The sequence below is a fragment of the Macaca nemestrina genome, chromosome 18 (assembly GCF_043159975.1).
Source record: "Macaca nemestrina isolate mMacNem1 chromosome 18, mMacNem.hap1, whole genome shotgun sequence".
Lineage (NCBI taxonomy): Eukaryota > Metazoa > Chordata > Mammalia > Primates > Cercopithecidae > Macaca > Macaca nemestrina.
The window spans coordinates 73232640-73255397 of record NC_092142.1 but is presented as its reverse complement, the minus strand read 5'-3'; the positions used below and the strand labels follow the sequence as shown (position 1 = coordinate 73255397).

Here is a 22758-nt window from a genome sequence, read left to right as displayed (position 1 = left end):
AGGTGGGAGGATGACTTGAGGCCAGGAGTTTGAGACCAGCCTGGCCAACATAGTGAGACACCATCTCTTAAAAAAATTTATCTGGATGTCGTGGTGCACGCCTGTAGTCCCAGCTACTTAGGAGGCTGAGATGGGAAGATCACTTGAGCCAGCAGGTCAAGACGCCGTGACCGTGATTGCACCACTGCACTCAGCTTGGGTGACTGAGTGAGAGTGTCTCAAAAAAACAAACAAGCATACATAAGTCTCCTAACTGAAGCACAAGTCACTAAGCATAAATTGACCAATGGGCAGACTGTCGTGAGAGTCAGTAGTATGAAAGGTCAACTTCAGAATCTGCTATGCCTTAATGACGAGTGGGGTCAAAGAGGGGAAAGCATTCGAGTCTTCCTGAGAAGGTTAAGTCTAGTCACTTGGCAATGCCTGGTAAGAAACGCAGGAAACAATTAAAAACACTCCCACAACCCTGAGGTCGGAGCTTCTCCATGTGGAGTATCAGATCGTCTGGTGAGCACAGGCAACTTCAAAAATAAAGGCAAAGCAAAGTTTGCTCAGTTACATATCAGTGTAACTGTCAGTGTCCAAAAGTGTTCACAAGAGCAGCAGTAAAAGGATTTAATTACATGTTGATAGGAAAAGAATATTCTGAGAAGTGACCACTGTCAAATGTGAAACAGGAAACCCACAGCCTATAGGGCTGTTAGAACTGATCGATCAGCAGATAAAGCCAGAGTGGTTTTACATCAACATCGTGATCACAGGCTATCATCAGAGAGCCTAAAACCAAACCCCAAGGGGAAGGAGAGGAAGAAAAGCAAGAATTTTCCTTTTTTTTTTTTGAGAGGAAATCTAGCTCTGTCGCCCAGGCTGGAGTGCAGTGGCACAATTTTGGCTCACTGCAACCTCCGCTTCCCGGGTTCAAGCGATTCTTCTGTCTCAGCCTCCTGAGTAGTTGGTACTACAGGCGTGCGCCACCATGCCCGGCTAATTTTTTTGTATTTTTTTTTAGTAGAGATGGGGTTTCACTATGTTGACCAGGCTGGTCTTGAACTCCTGACCTCGTGATCCACCCCCAACCTCCCCAGCCTCCCAGAGTTCTGGGATTACAGGCATGAGCCACTGCACGCAGCCAAGAATTTTCATTTTTTAGGCAGACTTTAAGAGAAGTATTGCTTTATGGAAAAAAGCACACATGCATCACTATATTCCCAAAAAATCATGTAAAAAGAGAAATGGTTCACTTGTGCTTTTCATTATAAGTAAATTTTAGCAAAAAACAAAGCTATCAACAAGACTGATCTCTAGGCTGGGTGTAGTGGCTCATACCTGTAATCCCAGCACTTTGGGAGGCCAAGGCTGGAGGATCACTTGCAGCCAGGATTTTGAGACCAGCCTGGCCAACATCGTGAAACCCCATCTCTACTAAAAATACAAAAATTAGCTGGACTTGGTGGCGCGTACCTGTAATCCCAGCTACTTGGGAGGTTGAGGCAGGAGAATCACTTGAACCCAGGAGGCAGAGGTTGAGGTGAGCCGAGACCACGCAACTGCACTCCAGCCTGTCAACAGAGTCAGACTCCATCTCAAAAAAAAAAAAAAGCAATAGTGAAACTCACCATGTTTCTGGAAATAAGCGAAGTTGCATCAGTAATCTGGGCTGAGTGAGCCAGGAGAGAGCTAAAGAGTGGGGAACTCCCAATTCCATGTGTAAACTCACGCAAGCCTCTGGAAAATATGCGTATGTGGGACAAACTAGAAGCAGTTTAGAAACAAGTCAGAAACAGTAACTACTATTTTATTTTTTTTTATTTTTTATTTATTTATTTTTTTTAATTGAGAAAGAGTCTCGTTCCGTCGCCCAGGCTGGAGTGCAGTGGCACGATCTTGGCTCACTACAAGCTCCGCCTCCCAGGTTCACGCCGTTCTCCTGGCTCAGCCTCCCAAGTAGCTGGGACTACAGGCGCCTGCCACCACGCCCGGCTAGGCTACTTTTTTTGTGTTTTTAGTAGAGACGGGGTTTCACCATTTTAGCCAGGATGGTCTAGATCTCCTGACCTCGTGATCCTCCCACTTTGGCCTCCCAAAGTGCTGCGATTACAGGCATGAGTAGCCGCGCCCGGCCCCTTTTTTTTTTTTTTTTTGAGACAGAGTCTTGCTCTGTCACCCAGGCTGGAGTGCAGTGTTGCAATCTCCGCCTCCCCAATTCAAGCAATTCTCCTGCCTCAGCCTCCTGAGTAGCCGGGGCTACAGGCACGCGCCACCACGCCTGGCTAATTTTTGTATTTTTAGTAGAGATGGGGTTTCACCATATTGGCCAGGATAGTCTGAACTCCTGACCTCATGATCTGCCCGCCTCTGCCTCCCAAAGTGCTGGGATTACAGGTGTGAGCTGTTGCGCCAGGCCAACAGTAACTACTATTTAAAGAACCGAATTGTGGCCAGGCATGGCAGCTCATGCCTGTAATCTCAGCACTTTGGGAGGCCGAGGCAGGCGGATCACTTGAGGTCATGAATTCGAGACTAGACTGGCCAATATGGTGAACTCCTGTCTCAACGAAAAATACAAAAATTAGCCGGGCATGGTGGTGGGCACCTGTAGTCCCAGCTACTCTGTAGGCTGAGGCAGGAGAATCGCTTGAACCCAGGAGGCAGAAGTTACAGTGAGCTGAGATTGCGCCACTGCACTCCAGGCTGGGCAACAGAGCCAGACTCTGTCCTCAAAAAATAAAAATAAAAAAAGGAAAAAAAGAACTGAATTGTAATCAGTCACTGCAGATGCAAGTGTGATCACATTCTGCAACTTGAATGTAACAGAGTTCATTGCCAACTAAAACCAAAACATCAACATTCTTCAGAGCAGTATAACAGAATTTAGAATTTACACATATAGCATTCACAATCTCCAGGATACAATCTGTAATGCTTCAACAGATGAAGAGCCAGGACAATATGACCCACTCTCAAGGGAGAAGCCAGTAGCAGATGCCAACCCTAAGATGACCCAAACAGTGGAATTATCAGAAAAAGACTTTAGAGTAGCTCTTCTATGTTCCATGATATAAAGGGAAATATGCTTTTAATGAATTAAAAAGGCTAGGAAATTTCAGCAGAGAAGTAGAAAAGAAGACTAACAAGATAATATCTGGGCCTGGTGCGGTGGCTCACACCTTTAATCCCAGCACTTTGGGAGGCTGAGGCAGATGGATCATCTTAGGTCAGGAGTTCAAGACCAGCCTGACCAACATGGTGAAACCCCATCTCAACTAAAAATACAAAAAAATTAGCTGGGTGCCTGTACTCCCAGCTACTTCAGGAGGCTGAGGCAGGAGAATCACTTGAACCTGGGAGGCAGAGGTTGCAGTGAGCTGAGATAGCACCATTGCACTCCAGCCTGGGCAACAAGAACGAAACTCTGTCTTCAAAAAAAAAAAAAAAAAAAAAAACAGGCTGGGCACAGTACCTTATGCCTGTAATCCCAGCACTCTGGGAGGACAAGGCAGGTGGATCACGAGGTCAAGAGATCAGAGACCATCCTGGCCAACATGGTGAAACCCCATCTCTAGTAAAAACAATTAGCTGGGTGTGGTGGCACGCACCTGTAGTCCCAGCTACTTGGGAGGGTGAAGCAGGAGAATCGCTTGAACCCAGGAGGCGGAGGTTGCAGTGAGCCGAGATCGTGCCACTGCACCCTAGCCTGGGCAACAAGAGTGAGACTCTGTCTCCAAAAAAAAGTAATCACTAGATGAGTGTCTTATTCTATTTGAGCTGCTATAACAAAATAACTGAAATTGGGTAATGCATAAATAATAGAAATTTATTTCTCACAGTTCTGAAGACTGGGAAGTCCAAGATCAAGGCAGGTTTGGTGTCTGCTAGGGGGTGCTCTCTGTTTCTGAGACAGTGTCTTTTTGCTGTATCCTCCAGAAGGAATGAATGCTATGTCCTCACATGGTGGAAGAGCAGAAGAGAATAAGCCCACTCCTGCAAGATATTTTTTTTTTTTTTTTTTTTTTTTTTTTTTTTGAGACGGAGTCTCGGTCTGTTGCCCAGGCTGGAGTGTAGTGGCGCAAATTTAACTCACTGCAAGCTCCACCTCCCAAGTTCACGCCATTCTCCTGCCTCAGCCTCCCTAGTAGTTGGGACTACAGGCACCCGCCACCACGCCCGGCTAATTTTTTGTATTTTTAGTAGAGATGGGGTTTCACTATGTTAACCAGGATGGTCTCGATCTCCTGACCTCGTGATCCACCCACCTCAGCCTCCCAAAGTTCTGGGATTACAGGCATGAGCCACGGTGCCCAGCCCCTGAAAGATCTTTTATTAAGGACCCTAACCCCATCCATGAGGGCTCCAACCTTATGACTTAATAGCCTACTAAAGGCCCCAATTCTTAATACGATCACATTGGCCATTAGGTATCAATGCACGAATTTTGGGGGACACATTAAAACCAGAGCAATGAGCTTACTAGTAAAATGGAGTTGAAAAGGAAAGTGTCAGTGAAAAAAGAAAAAAAAATAGAAAAAAAAATTTAAAAAACCAACGAAAGAGTCAGTGAAGATGAAGTTGGATAATAGAAATAATCAAATCTGAAGGAGAGAAAAAAATTGATAGAGAGGGAAACATGGAAGAAAAATATTTAAAAATATAATAACTGAAAACATCCCAACTTTAGTAAATAAGTTTACAGATTAAAGCTCAGTAAGGTCAGGGGTAGTGACTCATGCCTGTAATCCTAGCACTTTGAGAGGCCGAGGCAGGCAGGTCACTTGAGGTCAGGAGTTCAAGACCAGCCTGGTCAACGTGGTGAAACCCTATCTCTACTAAGAATACAAAAATTAGCCTCAAAAAAATGGTGGTGCACGCCTGTAGTCCCAGCTACTCTGGAGTCCAAGGCACGAGAATCTCTCGAACTCAGGAGGTGGAGGTTGCAGTGAGCCAAGATCGCACCACTGCACTCCAGCCTGAGTGACAGAGTGAGACTCCATCTCATAAATAAATACACTCAATACGCCCCAAACAAAATAAATTTGAAGAGAACTATGCCTAAGCACCTCATGAGCAAACTATTGAAAATGCAAAATAGTCTAGGCGCAGTGACTCACGCCTGTAACCCCAGCACTTTGGGAGACTGAGGTGGGTGGATCACCTGAGGTCCGGAGTTCAAGACCATCCTGGCCAAGATGGTGATACCCCATCTCTACTAAAAATACAAAAATTAGCCAGGCGTGTGGCAGGTGCCTGTAATCCTAGCTACTAGGAAGGCTGAGGCCAGAGAATTGCTTGAACCCAGGAGGCAGAGGTTACAGTGAGCCAAGATTGTGCCATTGCACTGCAGCCTGGGTGGCAGAGCAAAACTCTTTGTCTCAAAAAGAAAAAAAAAATGAGAAAATCTTGAAAACAGAGAAGACAAATTTCAGACAAACAAAGATTTGAATGACTTGGACTTCTCATCAGAAATCATAGAAACCAGAAGAACTGGCCGGGCGCGGTGGCTCAAGCCTGTAATCCCAGCACTTTGGGAGGCCGAGACGGGCGGATCACAAGGTCAGGAGATCGAGACCATCCTGGCTAACACAGTGAAACCCCGTCTCTACTAAAAACACAAAAAATTAGCCGGGCGAGGTGGCGGCGCCTGTGGTCCCAGCTACTCGGGAGGCTGAGGCAGGAGAATGGCGGGAACCCGGGAGGCGGAGCTTGCAGTGAGCTGAGATCTGGCCACTGCACTCCAGCCTGGGCGACAGAGCGAGACTCCGTCTCAAAAAAAAAAAAAAAAAAAAAACCAGAAGAACTTCATTAGGAGTTGAAAGAAAATAACTGGGCCGGGCGCGGTGGCTCAAGCCTGTAATCCCAGCACTTTGGGAGGCCGAGACGGGCGGATCACAAGGTCAGGAGATCAAGACCATCCTGGCTAACACGGTGAAACCCCATCTCTACTAAAAAATACAAAAAAAAACTAGCCGGGCGAGATGGCGGGCGCCTGTATTCCCAGCTACTCGGGAGGCTGAGGCAGGAGAATGGCGTAAACCCGGGAGGCAGAGCTTGCAGTGAGCTGAGATCCGGCCACTGCACTCCAGCCTGGGAGACAGAGCAAGACTCCGTCTCAAAAAAAAAAAAAAAAAAAAGAAAATAACTGTCAACCCAAAATTCTATATCCACCAAATATATCATTTAAGAATGAAGGTGAAATTAAGACATTTTCAGTTAAAGGAAAACTAACAGAAATGTAATTATAGTATGTGGTATGCCTCAAGTAGTGATATTTGCATAATTAAAACAGTGTAAACAATGAATATTGATTTAACCCCAGAAGGGAAAAAGAGTCAAATTTAAAGGATGAGTGGCAAGAGGGGCGATGAGTGTATGTGTGGTCTGAAAGCAAAATCATCTTCCTAGTCATTAGAGAATATCTGAAACCTGAAAACCAGTAAAATAACAGTATGAGCATGAATTAATAGTTAATTACCATAAGAGCTCTAAGACTTGAGAGTTATTACTCCTAGGGATTGAGAATTGCAAGGGTGTGGTGAGTCAGGGAGCTGCTGTTCATCATTATAAGCTTTATAGTATTACTTCAAACTAGTATCTATATATGTGATAAAAATTAAATTCTAGTGACCGGGCGCAGTGGCTCACGCCTGTAATCCCAGCATTTTGGGAGGCTGAGGCGGGTGCATCCCGAGGTCAGGAGATCGAGACCATTCTGGCTAACACAGCAAAGCCCCATCTCACTAAAAATACAAAAAATTAGCAGGGCGTGGTAGCATGCACCTGTAGTCCCAGCTACTCAGGAAACTGAGGCAGGAGAATTGCTTGAACTCGGGAGGCGGAGGTTGTGGTGAGCCGAGATCACGCCACTGCACTCCAGCCTGGGTGACAGAGTGAGACTCTGTCTCAAAAAAAATAATAAAAATCAATTCTAAAAATTAGTCACAAAAAGGTAGTGCCTTTAAGAAAAATACTAAGCTGGTCCTGTATGAGTCAGCGGCCTTGTTGGTTGGATGGTCAGATGGGAGAACTGAGTTTCCCAAAGCTGGGCTGCTTCTCTGGAGAGCCCGTGTCATGGTTTCTCTCTGTGTCCCCATCCAAATCTCATCTCTAATTGTAATCCTCAGGTGTCGAGGGAGGGACCTGTAAGGAAGGGAAAGGAAATCATTGGATCATGGGGGCGGTTTCCCCCATGCTTTTCTTGTAATGTGAGTGAGTTCTCACAAGATCTGATGGTTTCATAAAGCACTTTTCCCTGCTCTTGCTCTTGCCGTCTTTTGCCTGCCACCATGTAAGACATGCCTGCTTTGCCTTCCATCATGATTGTAAGTTTCCTGAGGCCTCCCCAGCCATGCGGAACTGTGAGTCAACTAAACCTCTTTCATTTATAAACTGGTGCTAAGGGATTCTGGGGCTGGAGGTTGCAGAAGGCTGCAGGCGGCACCCTGTCTGCCTCTCGTGTTCTCTTGGCTCCTGATTGGATGAGTAGTTGCAGCTGGAGATCTGGAAGCCTGCCTGGAGGAGAAAAGCATGGCCTGGCTAGGCAAACAGGATTTCACATCTGGGATGAGGTGTTGTACCAGGTCATATGAAGAGAGTCTGTGCCTTATTTTAGTACCTGAAGAATACCATTAACCCTTACTCCAAAGAGGGTGGGGACCAGGCATTTATAAAGCATTTTGAGAAGAAAAAGTGGAGCCTGGAACAAGCAGTGTGTTGTGAGGTCTAGAGCTCTGGCACTAAGTGGTCCTGGAGAGGAGAGCCAGGTCTGCTTTTCCTCGCTTGCTGACACTAGAATTTCTCCCTCCCATGATTCCACTAAGCTTTGACTTAAAAGCTGCCAGGTAGTGGCTGGGTGCAGTGGCTCATGCCTATAATCCTAGCACTTTGGGAGGATGGCTTGAAGCCAGGAGCTCAAGACCAGCCTGAGCAACATAGTGAGACCTTGTCTCTACAAAAAATGAAAAGGGGCCAGGCACGGTGGCTCATGCCTGTAATCCCAGCACTTTGGGAGGCCGAGGCCAGTGGATCACCTGAGGTCAGGAGTTCGAGACCAGCCTGGCCAATATGGTGAAACCTTGTCTCTACTAAAAATACAAAAATTAGCCGGGTGTGGCGGTGCATGCCTGTAATCCCAACTACTCAGAGGGGTTAAGGCAGGAGAAACACATGAACCTGGGAGGCAGAGGTTGCAGTGAGCCGAGATCACACTACTGCACTCCAGCCTGGGTGACAGAGTAAGACTCCGTCTCAAAATAAATAAATAAATAAATAAAAATAAAAGATGCTAAAGAGACCTGCAGTGTATAAACAAGCATGTACAACCACTGCACATGTGCACCAAGAAGACCACCCAGAACTTGCCTACTAGTAATGCCTCTTCCTACCCCCTTAATAATCAAGAAAGACTGCCAAAAAGGGAGCCTCCCTAGCACCAGTCTTTGCTGTCTCATCCTTACGAATGCTCTCTCTCAGGGCGCTGTCTATTCTGTACTTAACTTTTTTTTTTTTTTTTGAGATGGAGTCTTGCTCTGTTGGCCAGGCTGGAGTGCAGTGGTGCGATCTCAGCTCACTGCAACCTCCGCCTCCTGGGTTCAAGCGATACTCCTGCCTCAGCCTCCCAAGTAGCTGGGACTACAGGCGCTTGCCACCATGCCCGGCTAATTTTTGTATTTTTAGTAGAGATGGGGTTTCACCATATTGGCCAGGTGGGTCTCAAACTCCTGACCTTGTGATCCGCCCGCCTCGGCCTCCCAAAGTGCTGGGATTACAGGTGTGAGCCACCGCGCCCAGCCTATACTTTTCAAAATAGTATTTTTTCTTTACAATAAATGACTCTATGCTGCACTTCTTTTGCTGTGTGTCTCTTGTTTAAATTCTTTTAAACCAAGAAGACGAGAACCAAGGCTTCACAATAGCTGTCAACAGGAGGGTCGCTCTACCCAGGAGTCGAGGCTGCAGTGAGCTGTGATTGTGTCACTGCACTCCAGCCTGGGAGATAGAGTGAGTCCCTGTTTCAAAAAAAAAAAAAAAAAAAAAAAAAGCTGCCGGGTAAAGGAGAATGTGGAATGTGTCACAAGTATGGGCTCTCCTCTCTGTTTGGATGAGACTCTAGCCAGCCTTCCCCATGTCTGCACCCTTTTCTGTGGCCAACCATCCTGACCACCTTTGCTCTGCAAGGCTGGCAGCAATTGGTCCCTGTGCAGATGGGCTGGGGAAGACTGGGCACAAAGCTTTCCTGTGAGGCTGCTGAAAGGTTCTAAGCCAGACGATAGGTGCAGAGGTTGGGTGTTCAAACTGGTCACCCATTGGAGATGTTCTGGAGCACAGCAGCAGAGTGGGCCAGCCGGTCTGAGAAGGAAATGAAGCACAAACTTCCAGCTACATGCAGGGCCCGGAAGATGCTGGAAAGCATAAGGCCCATGCTAGCCAAGATCCCCAGGGGCCAGGAGGAGAGCTACTCATATAGGATATGCACACAGGGGCATGTCCTGGGCATGCAAAGATAGCTCCCTGCAATTAGACCATTGCACCAACTCCCAGGCTGCATCCTAGAGGAGGTCTACACTAAGCCCACATAGTTAGTAAACAGACACAAGGAGCTTGGTTAGAAGACGTCGGTGCCAGTGGCACTTGTGGACTCCAGCCCAGCTTTCATCACAAGCAGCTGACCAACACACCTGGACCTGGGTTATCTGCTTCTCGAGCTGAATGTCTCTGGGCCTTCTAGGGTCATTTCATTTTGCTCATCTCCAGTCATCTGCCACAACCTAGAAACCCAAGGGGCTAGGCCATGTGGTTCGTCTTGCGAGAGTAATAAGAAAAGTAGGCTGGGTGCAGTGGCTCACACCTGTAATCCCAGCACTTTCGGAGACCAAGATGGATGGATCACCTGAGGCTGGGAGTTCGAGATCAGCCTGGCCAACATAGTGAAACTCCATCTCTACTAAAAATAAAAAAAATCAGCCGAGTGTGGTGGCAGGCACCCATAATCCCAGCTACTTGGGAGGCTGAGGCAGGAGTACCACTTGAACCCGGGAGGCATAGGTTGCAGTGAACCGAGATTGCACCATTGCACTCCAGCCTGGGTGATGAGGGAGACTTCATCTCAAAAAAAAAAAAAAAAAAAAACAGCTGTCATGTATGGGAAGATGTTTACAACTGGCCATGTATTTTATATGCAGAGTTGAGTCTCCAAAAAAGGTATGTTGGCCGGGCACGGTGGTTCACGCCTGTAATCCCAGCACTTTGGGAGGCCAAGGTGGGCAGATCATGAGGTCAGGAGAGCAAGACCATCCTAGCTAACATGGTGAAACCCCGTCTCTACTGAAAATACAAAAAATTAGCCGGGTGTGGTGGCGGGTGCCTCTAGCCCCAGCTACTCAGGAGGCTGAGGCAGGAGAATGGCATGAACCCGGGAGGTGGAGCTTGCAGTGAGCCGAGATCGCACCACTACACTCCAGCCTGGGCGACAGAGTAAGACTCCATCTCAAAAAAAAAAAAAAAGGTTTTTGTCACTGCCCATTTTACAAGCAAGCAAGTGGATGCTGTGCTGGCTAATTTTATGTGTCAACTTCAGTAGGCTTTGGTGCTGAGCTGTTTGGCAAACATCAGCCTAGATATTGTTGTGAAGATACTTTTTGGATGTGATTAACATTTAAGTCAGTAGACTTTGAGTAAAGCAGTAAAGCCCTCCATAATATGGGTGGGCCTTACCCAATCAGTTGAAGACCTTAAGAGAAAAGACTAAAGTTCCTCCAGGAAGAAGGATTTTGGCTTCCAGACTGCCTTCAACTCAAGACGGACAGCAACATCAATTCTTCCCTGAGTTTCCAGCCTGCCCTGCAAATTTCAGACTTGCCGGTCTCCACAATCATGTGAGTCAATTCCTTAAGATTAGTCTCTGTATATAGAGAGAGACTAATTACATCTACTAATTACACCCACATATTACATCTCCTATTGGTTCTGTTTCTCAGGAGGACCTAATAGGCCTAGGAAAGGTAACCTCCCAAGGTCATACACCAAGAAGAGAGAATGGAGGAAAAAGGCACGTCGCTGTTCTCGAGGCTGCACCAAAGGAGCCTCAGTCTCTGTCCCCCTGTGCCACTGAGGCCACGCTAGGTGATCAGCCTTGGGAGGGAGACTTGCGTAGCCTTACTCGGTTGCTAATGGGTCTCTCCGCACGAGAGCCTGTGTGAACCCAGGACGCTCAAATCATGCGCTACAGCGCCACCTACTGGCCGGGGAATGTGGACCAAGGCAGTAAAGGAATCGTATCTGATAGGTGAGCAACTACATCGTCCTATTGTAAAGTTGGCAAACAATCATTTAAATTTTTTTTTTTTTTTTTGAGACGGAGCCTTGCTCTGTCGCCCAGGCTGGAGTGCAGTGGCCGGATCTCAGCTCACTGCAAGCTCCGCCTCCCGGGTTCAGCCTTTCTCCTGCCTCAGCCTCCCAAGTAGCTGGGACTACAGGCGCCCGCCACCACGCCTGGCTAGTTTTTTGTATTTTTTAGTAGAGACGGGGTTTCACCGTGTTAGCCAGGATGGACAATCTTTAAATTTTTTATTTTTATGTTTATTTTTGGGATGGAGTCTCACTCTGTTGCCCAGGCTGGAGTGCAGTAGCGCGATCTTGGCTCACTGCAACCTCCGCCTCCCAGGTTCAAGCGATTCTCCGGCCTCAGCCTCCTGAGCAGCTGAGATTACAGGCACAGGCCACCATGCCCGACTGATTTTTGTATTTTTAGTAGAGACGGAGTTTCACCATATTGGCCAGGCTGGTCTTGAACTTCTGACCTCAGATGATCTACCCACCTTGGCATCCCAATGTGCTGGGTTTACAGGTGTGAGCCACCACACCTGGCCTAAACATTTCAAAACATTAAAAATTCTTCCTTTTTTTTTTTTTTTTTTTTTTTGAGACGGAGTCTAACTCTGTCGCCCAGGCTGGAGTGCAGTGGCGCGATCTTGGCTTACTGCAATCTCTGCCTCCTGGGCTTAAGCGGTTCTCCTGCTTTAACGTCCCCAGTAGCTGGGCCTGCAGGCATGTACCACCACACCTGGCTAACTTTTGCATTTTTAGTAGAGAAGGGGTTTTGTCATGTAGGCCAGGCTGGTCTCGAACTCCTGACCTCAGGTGATCCACCGGCCTCGGCCTCCCAAAGGGTTGGGATTACAGGTGTGAGCCACAGTGCCTGGCCCAAAATCTTTAAATTTTAAAGCACATTTTAAAGATTTTGCTCTCCACTTTTCCCCATTCATTTAATCATCTGTTAAACACCAGGCACAATGTGAGGTGTTGGAGTTTCGAGTCCTCAGAGGGATTTATAGAACCAGCAGGGCAGAGAACCAAATAAAGACATATCAGAAACAGGCGTGTGGGGACCCCAGAAGGGGCCATTCTCTTGGAAAGAAAGGCTCCGCTGCAGTATGTTGGTGGTCTTGGGCTGGGCTTTTGAAAGACAGGAGGGCTCTGTCAGGACCACTTGGGGGAGTGGGGGTTCATGTGATCCTCAATCCTTGTGACTTTCCACAAGCACAGGGGACGGCTGCCAGGAGGCATTTTAGTAAGCAAAAGATGGGAGTGGGAAACCTCTCAGTGTGACTGGAGAGCAGGATTCGAGGTGAGATCCAGCTGTGGACGGGGAGCATGCACCCAGCTGCAGGCCCCGCATCACACGCAGCATGGGCCCGAGCCCTGGGGCAGTGCAGCCTGGCACACCCTGGAGACCCTGGCTGGCCAGGCTAAGGACTTGGAGCTTTGTCTCATGACAAAGGGGAGTCCCTCAAAGGTTTCAAGGCAGTGAGTAAAGTGACCTCCCATATTTTACAAAGACAACTGCAGAGGGAGGACAGGAGGACATGAAAAGCAGGAAAATCAATAAGAGATTGTTCTCAGGCTGGGTGCGGTGGGTCACGCTTGTAATCCCAACACTTTGAGAAGCTGAGGCGGGCAGATCACAAGGTTAGGAGTTCGAGACCAGCCTGACCAATATGGTGAAACCCAGTCTCTACTAAACATACAAAAATTAGCCGGGCGTGGTGGTGCATCCCAGCTACTCAGGAGGCTGAGGCAGGAGAATCAGTTGAACCCGGGAGGTGGAGGTTGCAGTGAGCCAAGATCGCACCACTGCACTCCAGCCTGGGCGACAGACTGAGACTCTGTCTCAAAAAAAAAGATTGTTCTCTAAGTCAGGGCTGACAGCTCTCTGAGCTGAGCCAAGCTGAGAAGCTGCGAGGAGTAAGATAGGGCCGGGAACTGAGGTCCGTTAGTCCGTCCTCCGAAGTGGGGCGGGACAGCAGAATGGATTTCCGATCTGCTCTGTGAGAGCCTCGCCCAAGAAAGCCCGGAGCCACTTCCAAGAGCCGCGCTCCCACGGGGGTGAGAAGCGTTTTTCTCCGAGACTGCTTGTGGCTTAGGACTGGGGACCCACTGGATTTGGAGTAAGCCCTGGCACAGGCCTCGAGGGAAGAAAGAACTCCCGCGCTCCCCACCCTCTACAGGATCTGCGATCATCTCAGACGTTCCGGTTCCACGTGCAGAAACCCCGCCGGTCCAAGGCCCGGGTTCCAAAACGGCCCTAAGAGTCAAAGTTTCCATAGCTCGCCTCTGAGGCTGGCAAAGAGGCCCTGGGGGCGGTGCCTCCAGAGACCCAAACAAGCTCACGTGGCAGGGGCGGGGCTCCGCGAGGGCGTCACGGCGTGCTCGTGCGCGGCTGAGGTCACGCGCCAGCCGTACCCTTGCCCAGGGGCCGTAAAGCGCGGAAGGTCGCGGTCTCGGCTTCCCCGGAACTTTTTGCTCTCTTCGCCCCGCCCCCTTTCCATCCCCGAACCCCGCTTTCCGGCCCGCGGCGACCCCCGGCAGCCGTTGTGGCAGCCGCATTGCTCCCGCCGGGTTGTAGGTGAGCGCGGAGCCCGTGGGGGCCCGTGAGGTAAGGAGATAGCTGCGGGGCCACTCTGGCCTCCCCTTCCGCGCGGGCGTGAGCGCCCCGGGACCCCTGGGTTCCCCTCTTTCTCCTTTGGTTTCGCCCGGGGGTGGTTTCCGCAAGCCCCCGCTTCCAGTCGCTTCCGCCTGGCCTCGCGAAGGCGCGTCCAGGCGCCAGTACTTGGTCCAAGGAATGTTGTCCGCTCGTGTCCTCGGCTACCTCTGGGCCTGCGCACCGCTCCTCCAGGCGCCTGCACCTCAGCCCCGATGCCAGGGCGGGCGGGGTGACCTCGGGCTCCCCCCTCTCGGGCTTGCACACCCCTGCGGCGCAGAGCCAACTCCAGCTCGCCTAGCCCGGTCGCATCCCTGCAGGTGGAACTGTTTTCCCGCGTTGAGACGTGCGGTCCGCTTGTGCTTTATAATTAGTAAGACTGCTGCAGAGTCCTGAGGAAGAAGTCACCTAGAAAAGCCTGGACCAGGGCAGTGAGCTTCCTTCTTAATGTTTGACCTTTGGGGGCCGATGTGTGATACCTCGGATTTGAAACAATCTCCAAGCCAGTGTCTTGCATGCATATAAACATGATGTACGGGGTTGGGGGCTGGTGGTGGAGGAGGAGCCAGCCCGACGGGTATGTTTTTCCAGTGACAGGGACTTGTGTTAATTTCTTTTTTATTTTTTTCTGAGACGGAGTCTCTTTCGCCCAGGCTGGAGTGCAGTGGCGCGATCTCGGCTCACTGCAACCTCCGCCTCCTGGATTCAAGCAATTCTCCTGCCTCAGCCTCCCAAGTAGCTGGAATTACAGGTGCGCGCCACCTCGTCCGGCTAATGTTTGTATTTTTAGTAGAGACGGGGTTTCACTATGTTGGCCAGGCTGGTCTCGAACTCCTGACCTCGTGATTCGCCCGCCTCAGCCTCCCAAAGTGCTGGGATTACAAACATGAGCCACCGCGCCCGGCCAACTCGTGTTCATTTCTTAAACTCGCGTGATCACCTGGTGTACTTGTTGAAAAATACAGCTCCCTGGAGTGGCAGGATCAGACTCTGCAGAGGTGGACCCTGGGAATCTGTCGTTTTTAAACAAGTGTCCCAGGTGGTTCTTTTGCTGAGGCAAGTGTGGAAAATGTTGTGTGAACCCACCCATGCTCATCCAGTCTTCCTTGTGACCGGCGGTCCAGTGTGTGCAACGCCGAAGCCATACAGAGGGACACCTCGAAGTTAGAACTAGCACCTTGGTCTTGTTGGAATAAGCAGATCTCAGTAGAGCCAGCCGCAGTCTTACGGTTGTTTAGCAGAAGTTATTCTTTTTAGCAGAGAATATTATACGGTCATTTTCCAGAACCTTAAAAAATATATGATTTTTTTTTCTTTTTTTTTTTTTTTTTTTTTTTTTGAGACGGAGTCTCGCTCTGTAGCCCGGTCTGGAGTGCAGTGGCGGGATCTCGGCTCACTGCAAGTTCCGCCTCCCGGGTTTACGCGATTCTCCTGCCTCAGCCTCCCGAGTAGCTGGGACTACAGGCGCCCGCCACCTCGCTCCACTAGTTTTTTGTATTTTTTAGTAGAGACGGTGTTTCACCGTGTTAGCCAGGATGGTCTCGATCTCCTGACCTCGTGATCCGCCCGTCTCGGCCTCCCAAAGTGCTGGGATTACAGGCTTGAGCCACCGCGCCCGGCCTATGATTTGTTTTAAACCAGATGATGTGCTTCATTTCTGTCTTTGACGTCTTCAGTTTCTCTTTTTTTTTTTTTTTTTGAGATAGAGTCTCGCTCTGTCGCCCAGGCTGGAGTGCTGTGGCCGGATCTCAGCTCACTGCAAGCTCTGCCTCCCGGGTTTACGCCATTCTCCTGCCTCAGCCTCCCCAGTAGCTGGGACTACAGGCGCCCGCCACCTCACCCGGCTAGTTTTTTGTATTTTTTAGTAGAGACGGGGTTTCACCGGGTTAGCCAGAATGGTCTCGATCGCCTGACCTCGTGATCCGCCCGTCTCGGCCTCCCAAAGTGCTGGGATTACAGGCTTGAGCCACCGCGCCCGGCCGACGTCTTCAGTTTCTTCTCCCGTGGCTTTACCTCCTTTGCTATCAAGCTTTGCTTTGGTTTTTCGCCAACCCTATAGGCTTAGGTTTGACAGCAAAAGTGCTAGACTCTGGTGCCTTCTTTTTCTTCCTTGTCTTAAGCCCTTTTCCTCTGCCCTCATGCCCTCACCACTTCACTCTTTTGAAGGTCATAATGAACACAAGGTCAGAAATCCCTTTTTTGGCGCCAAGCTCCCTGGGCTTTTATTGAGAAGTCTCACTGTGTTGCCCAGGCTGGAGTGCAGTGGTGCGACTGTGCCCACTGCAGCCTCCACATCCCTGGTTGAAGCAATGCTTCTGTCTCAGCCTCCTGAGTAGCTGGGACTACAGGTGCAAGCCACGACACTCGGCTAATTTTTGTGTTTTTAGTTAGACATGGTTTTTCACCATGCTGATCAGGCTGGTCTCGAACTCCTGACCTCAAGTGATCCACCTGCCTTGGCCTCCCAAAGTGGTGGGATTACAGGCGTGAGCCACTGCGCCTGGCCTTTTTTTGTTTTAAGACAGAGTCTCACTCTGTCACCCAGGCATGAGTGCAGTAGCATAATCTCGGCTCACTGCAACCTCTGTCTCCCAGGCTCAGGCGATCCTCCTACCTCAGGAGTTCAGGACCAGCCTGGGCAACATAGTGAGCCTATCTCCACAAAACAAAAATATTTTAAAAATTAATAAAACACGAGATTGGCTTATGTGGTGAGACAGTATTGAATCCAACAAAAGGGAACTGGATAGTCTGGCCCAAGATGCAATGGTGGCCGCACCATGAGTACCTGGGACCACGGGCACCCGCCACCACACCCAGCTATTTTTTTGTATTTTTGGTAGAGACGGGGTTTCACCATGTTTGCCAGGCTGGTCTCCAACTTCCAACCTCAAATGATTCACCCGCCTCGGCCTCCCAAAGTGCTGGGATTACAGGTGTGAGACACCGTGCCCAGCCTGAAGTTTTTTTAAATTCCACCTTGAAACTCATCTGTTAACTGTGTTTGTTCTGCCACCTTTGCAGTTCCCTTTTTCCTGTTAGGGGGATGTGCCTAATAGTTCAGTCCTCACAGCTGTCCTTTCCTTACCATGTGCTTTCATTTGAAAGGTAGCATGGAGTCATGATTAAATAGCAGGCCACTAGTGCCAAATTGACAGGGTTCTGCTGCTCAACAATTTGGTAGGACCTTGGGTTAGTCACTTTCACTTACCTGTACAAGTGTAGAGTAGAAATGCTAATATCTACCTCATAAGGTTGTGAGGATTAAGTTAGTTATATACATAGGTAGTATCTGGTGCATTGTAACTACTTATAAAAATATTAGCTTTAAAAATAATTCTTGGCCAGTCATAGTGGCTCACACCTGTAATCCCAGCACTTTGGGTGGCCAAGGTGGGTGGATCACCTGAGGTCAGGAGTTCGAGACCAGCCTGGCCAACATGGCGAAACTCCATCTCTACTAAAAATACAAAAAATTAGTTGGGCACAGTGGCATGCACCTGTAATCCCAGTTACTCAGGAACCTGAGGCAGGAGAAACACTTGAACCTGGGAGGCAGAGGTTGCAGTGAGCCAAGATCACACCACTGTACTTCAGCCTGGGTGACAGAGTTGAGACTCTGTCTCACAATAAATAAAAATAAAAATAATTTTCTCGGGTATTTAGATATCTCCTCAAATCTAGGGACCTACCCTTGATTTTTCCCCCATCTTCTTTGTTCTCTGTTCTCATTCATGCATCAACATGTATTTCCTAGATACCTATGCTGAATGCTAGGAAAATTGAGCAATTTATAAGGTTTCTGCTCTTAGTTTCACTATAATAAGGAAATAATAGGCCGGGTGTGGTGGCTCAGCCTGTAATTCCAACCTGTAAATCCCGCTTTGGGAGACCAAGGCGGGCAGATCACTTGAGGTCAGGAGCTCAAGACCATCCTGTGCAACATAGTAAGACCTCTCTTCAGGCCGGGCGCGGTGGCTCACGCCTGTAATCCCAGCACTTTGGGAAGCCGAGACGGGTGGATCACGAGGTCAGGAGATCGAGACCATCCTGGCTAACACGGTGAAACCCCGTCTCTACTAAAAAATACAAAAAACTAGCCGGGTGAGGTGGCGGGCGCCTGTAGTCCCAGCTACTCGGGAGGCTGAGGCAGGAGAATGGCGTGAACCCGGGAGGCAGAGCTTGCAGTGAGCTGAGATCCGGCCACAGCACTCCAGCCTGGGCAACAGAGCGAGACTCCGTCTCAAAAAAAAAAAAAAAAAAAAAAAAAAAGTAAGACCTCTCCTCTACAAATATTCATAATTTTAAAATTAGCTGCTGAGCGTGATGGTGCACACCTGTGGTCCCAGCTATTCTGGAGGCTGAGGTGGGAGGATTGCTTGAGTCTGGGTGGTTGAGACTGCAGTGAGCCATGATCATGCCGCTGTACTCCAGCGTGGGTGACAGACCTCGTCTCAAAAAATAATAAAAAATAACCACTATTTACTGAGTGCTTCTTAGGTGCTTGTACCATGTTCTTCCTGCCTTGTCTGATTTAGTCTTTGCAGTAACCACGTGAGGTAGGTGTTACTAGCCCATATTACAGATGAGGAGCTCAAAGCATAGAGATCTGGTAACTTGCTGAAAGTCATACAGCTAGTGAGAGGTGGGGATATTTTCAAACCCAGACCTGTCTGCCCCCAAAGCCTGGATTCCCTGCTGTGCTGGCGTGTTGCTTCTCTGATTGGCAAACAGACCATTGTGCAATGTGGTAAGTTCTGTGCTGGGAGAAGTGCAGTGTGCTATAGGAGAACATAGAAGAGCCATCTAACCAAGTTTTGGAGAAGGAGGGGGTGAGTATCAGATAAGATGTCAAAGAGGGGTCTGGACGTGGTGGCTGATGCCTGTAATCCCAGCACTTTGGGAGGCCGAGGCAGGCAGATCACAAGGTCAGGAGAGCAAGACCATCCTGGCTAACACGGTGAAACCCCACCTCTACTAAAAAATAGAAAAAAATAGCCGGGCGTGGTGGTGGGCACCTATAGTCCCAGCTACTTGGGAAGCTGAGGCAGGAGAATTACTTGAACCCAGGAGGCAGAGCTTGCAGTGAGCTGAGATCACACCTCTGCACTCCAGCCTGGGTGACAGAGCGAGACTCCATCTCAAAAAAAAAAAAAAAAAGATGTCAAAGAGGCTGTGACCTGAGGAGATGTATTTGTGACCTGTATTTGTGGAAGGGGTGGCAGGAACCATGCCAGGAGGGATCAGCATGCACAGAACCTGGAGCTGAATAGAACATTCACGCCTCACCTGATATGTTTGGGGAATTACAGGTTGTTCAGTCTGGCTTGGTCAGAGTGTGGGGAGAGGAGAAGTGAGACCACAGATAAGAACCAGACTGTGAAGGATCTTGCACTTGATATGAAAAGAGTTTTGCCTTTTTCCTGAGGGCATCAGAAAGTCATTAAGGCTGGGCGTGGTGGCTCACGCTTGTAATCCCAGCACTTTGGGAGGTGGAGGTGGGTGGATCACCTGAGGTCATGAGTTCAAGACCAGCCTGATCAACATGGTGAAACCCCGTCTCTACTAAAAATACAAAAATTAGCTGGGCGTGGTGGCATGCGCCTGTAGTCCCAGCCGCTCAGGAGGCTAAGGCAGGAGAATTGCTTGAACCTGGAACGTGGAGGTTGCAGTGAGGCGAGATCACACCACTGCACTCCCAACTGGGCGACAGAGCGAGACTCTGTCTCAAAAAAAAAAAAAAAAAATGCTGAGGAAAAGGAGCAAAAAGGGAGGGAAACGTTGCAGGTAGATGAAAGAGACAGAGCAGTTGATGGAGCTAGGGTCGAGAGAAGAGAGGAGGAAGTGGGATCCAGGGCACTTGGGGGAGATTAACTTTCCGGTGGGTAAAAGAAGGAAGAGATGGTTGCAGATGCAAGTGGGTCTATAGGAAGGGTTTCAGGGAATGAGGTGAGACAGGTTATCTGCTTAGAATGAGGGAAGAAAGGAGGTGAAGTTGAAAGTTGAGAGAAGAGCAGCTGGGCTCTGAACCTGAATACAGACAGAGGTCTGCCTGTGGCTTAACATGTGCTAGCCTAAGCCACCAAGGAGCAGGACAGTTTTCAAGTATAACCAAGTGGTCACGGGTCAGAAGCCGGGAGGTTGACATTGAGGTCAGTGGGATGGGGCTGGCCATTAAGCAGCGGCAGTTGCCCAGGAGAGCTGTGTTGCCATTGGGACAGGGTAGAGAGAATGTCAGCCAAGGGGTAGGTGCTTGCCTTTGGGGAAGGTATTCTAGACGGTGCAGTAGAGGGGCTTGAAGGGAAGGAAAGTGAAGAGAGCTTGGGTCATGGGAAGTACAGTGGTCACATGGAGATGAGATTATGGAAAGACTAGCTGGGTAGAGAAGCTTCTGTCTTGAGATGGTGCTTAATAGGGACTGGGGTGAGAGGCATGGTGGCATTCACAAGCTGGCCAAGACAATTTTTCTCCAGTTGGATAGGATATCAGCCTGGACACAGTCTGTGCTTGCATTGGTTGCAATTGTGAGAGTCCTCTGTGATGGATGGACATAGATACCTTGGCCTTGGACAATTTGGGCTGACTGTGGAGTGTCTGTGGGTCCTGTGGCTGGCAGTGGAGGCGGTAAGGAGGTGACTAGCAGTGAGCTGCCCTGAGGCCCCCTTGTCTACCGCCTCTCATCTCAAAGTCCTCATCCTCCTGTACACATGACTGCATGGACAACCAGTAGGTCTTTCTTCAGTTTCTTGAAAGTTGAACAGTCATCTGTTTTGCTGATAGATTAAGTTTATTAAAACCCTGCTTTGGCCAACGGCGGTGGTTCACGCCTGTAATCTCAACACTTTTGGGAGACCAAGGTGGGAGGATCACTTGAGCCCAGGAAGTCGACTCTGTTCTTCTTAATTCTACCATGCGCTCTCCACAGTGGAGCCAGACCTACCTTTGAAAAACAGCCCCCCGCCCCCCGCGCCAAAAAAAGCAAAGAAAAGAGGCCGGGCGCGGTGGCTCAAGCCTGTAATCCCAGCACTTTGGGAGGCCGAGACGGGCGGATCACGAGGTCAGGAGATCGAGACCATCCTGGCTAATATGGTGAAACCCCGTCTCTACTAAAAATACAAAAAACTAGCTGGGCGAGGTGGTGGGCGCCTGTAGTCCCAGCTACTCGGGAGGCTGAGGCAGGAGAATGGCGTAAACCCGGGAGGCGGAGCTTGCAGTGAGCTGAGATCCGGCCACTGCACTCCAGCCTGGGCGACAAAGCGAGACTCCGTCTCAAAAAAAAAAAAAAAAAAAAAAAAAAAAGCAAAGAAAAGAAAAACATCCCAGATCATTTCTTTCCCCTGCTAGGGATTTCCCTGCGTTAGTGATTTTCCTTTGTACTTTGAATAAAATTCCAACTCCTGCTGATGGCACCCAAGGCTGTGTGTCACTGGCTTCCGCCTGCCTCTGCAGCGTTGTCTTAGCTCGTCTCCCCACACTCCCCATGTTGTGTGCGTGCAGGCCTCCTTTTTGTTCTTGGTCTGTCTTACCTCAGGGCTTTTGCACATGCTCGTCTCAGTGTCTGCCAAATGTGTAGTTCGTTCCTTATCCTTCAGGTCTGTTTCCAAGTGTCACTTCCTTGGAGGCTATTTCTGACCATCCTATTTTAAATATGCCCCTAGTTACTCTATCACGTTAGCTTTGTTTACTTGTTTTATTTGTATATTTATTTGTATATTGATTGGTGCTCTCCTCATTCACACACGCAAACTCTCAAATGTAAATTTCATAAAGATAGACTTCCCCATTCTTGTCCACTGCTAGCAGAATGTCTGAAACTCAGTATGCCCTCAAATTTTTTTTTTTTTTTTGAGACAGAGTCTTGCTCTGTGGCCCAGGCTGAAGTGCAGCAGAACAGTCTCGGCTCACTGTAAGCTCCACCTCCCGGGTTCACGCCATTCTCCTGCCTCAGCCTCCTGAGTAGCTGGAACTACAGGCGCCTGCCACCACACCCGGCTAATTTTGTATTTTTAGTAGAGACAGGGCTTTACCGTGTTAGCCGGGATGGTCTGGATCTCCTGACCTCGTGATCCGCCCACCTTGGCCTCCCAGAGTGCTGGGATTACAGGCGTGAGCCACCACGCGTGGCTGCCCTCAAATATTTGCTGAATGATTTGTTCTTTGTCAAATCCCTTTCTCATTAATCCCATGCACTGAGTTGAATGGCATGAAATATGTTTGGTTTCTCTGTCTAGTTTAAATTCCTGAGATCTAGTTGGTGAGAGACGTGATGTTCTACCGGTTGCTGTCAATTGTTGGAAGACAAAGAGCCAGCCCAGGATGGCAGAACTGGTCCTCTGCAAGAAACAGCGCGTCAGCTGCGGAGGCACGTTCCATGGCCCTGCCCACCCAGGCACAGGTGGTCATCTGTGGAGGTGGAATCATGGGCACATCTGTGGCCTATCACCTCTCCAAAATGGGGTGGAAGGATATTGTCCTTTTGGAGCAGGGCAGGTAAGGATCAGACTGCATTTGGCTCATGGCTGTGCTGCTCTAATCTAAGATTCCCTCTCCTTTCAGAGATACTTCCCCACCAGTAGCGAATCTAAATGTTGCCAAGTAGCGTGAGAAGCAGCAAGGTGGAATCTCCTGAGTTTTCTTGAATGATGATTAGTAATGCTCATGTTCTCTGATTTTTAGAGAGTTGACAAATTTCCTTTTCCTTTCTTTTTTTTTTTTTTTCTTTTTTGGTGTTTTGGTGACAGGATCTCGCTTTCTTACCCAGGCTGAGCTTGAATTGCTGGCCTCAAGCA

General features: G+C 49.1%; 1 protein-coding gene across 2 annotated transcripts in view; it reads left to right on the top strand.

Moving 5' to 3' along the window:
• The first annotated feature begins 13768 nt into the window (after positions 1 to 13768).
• The window catches only part of LOC105491286 (pyruvate dehydrogenase phosphatase regulatory subunit), a 46063-nt gene continuing 37073 nt past the window's right edge, over positions 13769 to 22758 (top strand). Inside the window, exons 1-3 of one of the 2 annotated variants that reach the window (XM_011757522.3) lie at positions 13774 to 13924; positions 14290 to 14400; positions 22201 to 22459. In XM_011757522.3, the coding sequence (XP_011755824.2) occupies positions 22236 to 22459 (224 nt within the window). In that variant the 5' untranslated portion in view covers positions 13774 to 13924; positions 14290 to 14400; positions 22201 to 22235. Of the gene's footprint in view, positions 13925 to 14289; positions 14401 to 22200; positions 22460 to 22758 lie in introns of both variants that reach the window. The other variant, XM_011757521.3, reaches the window with a different exon arrangement.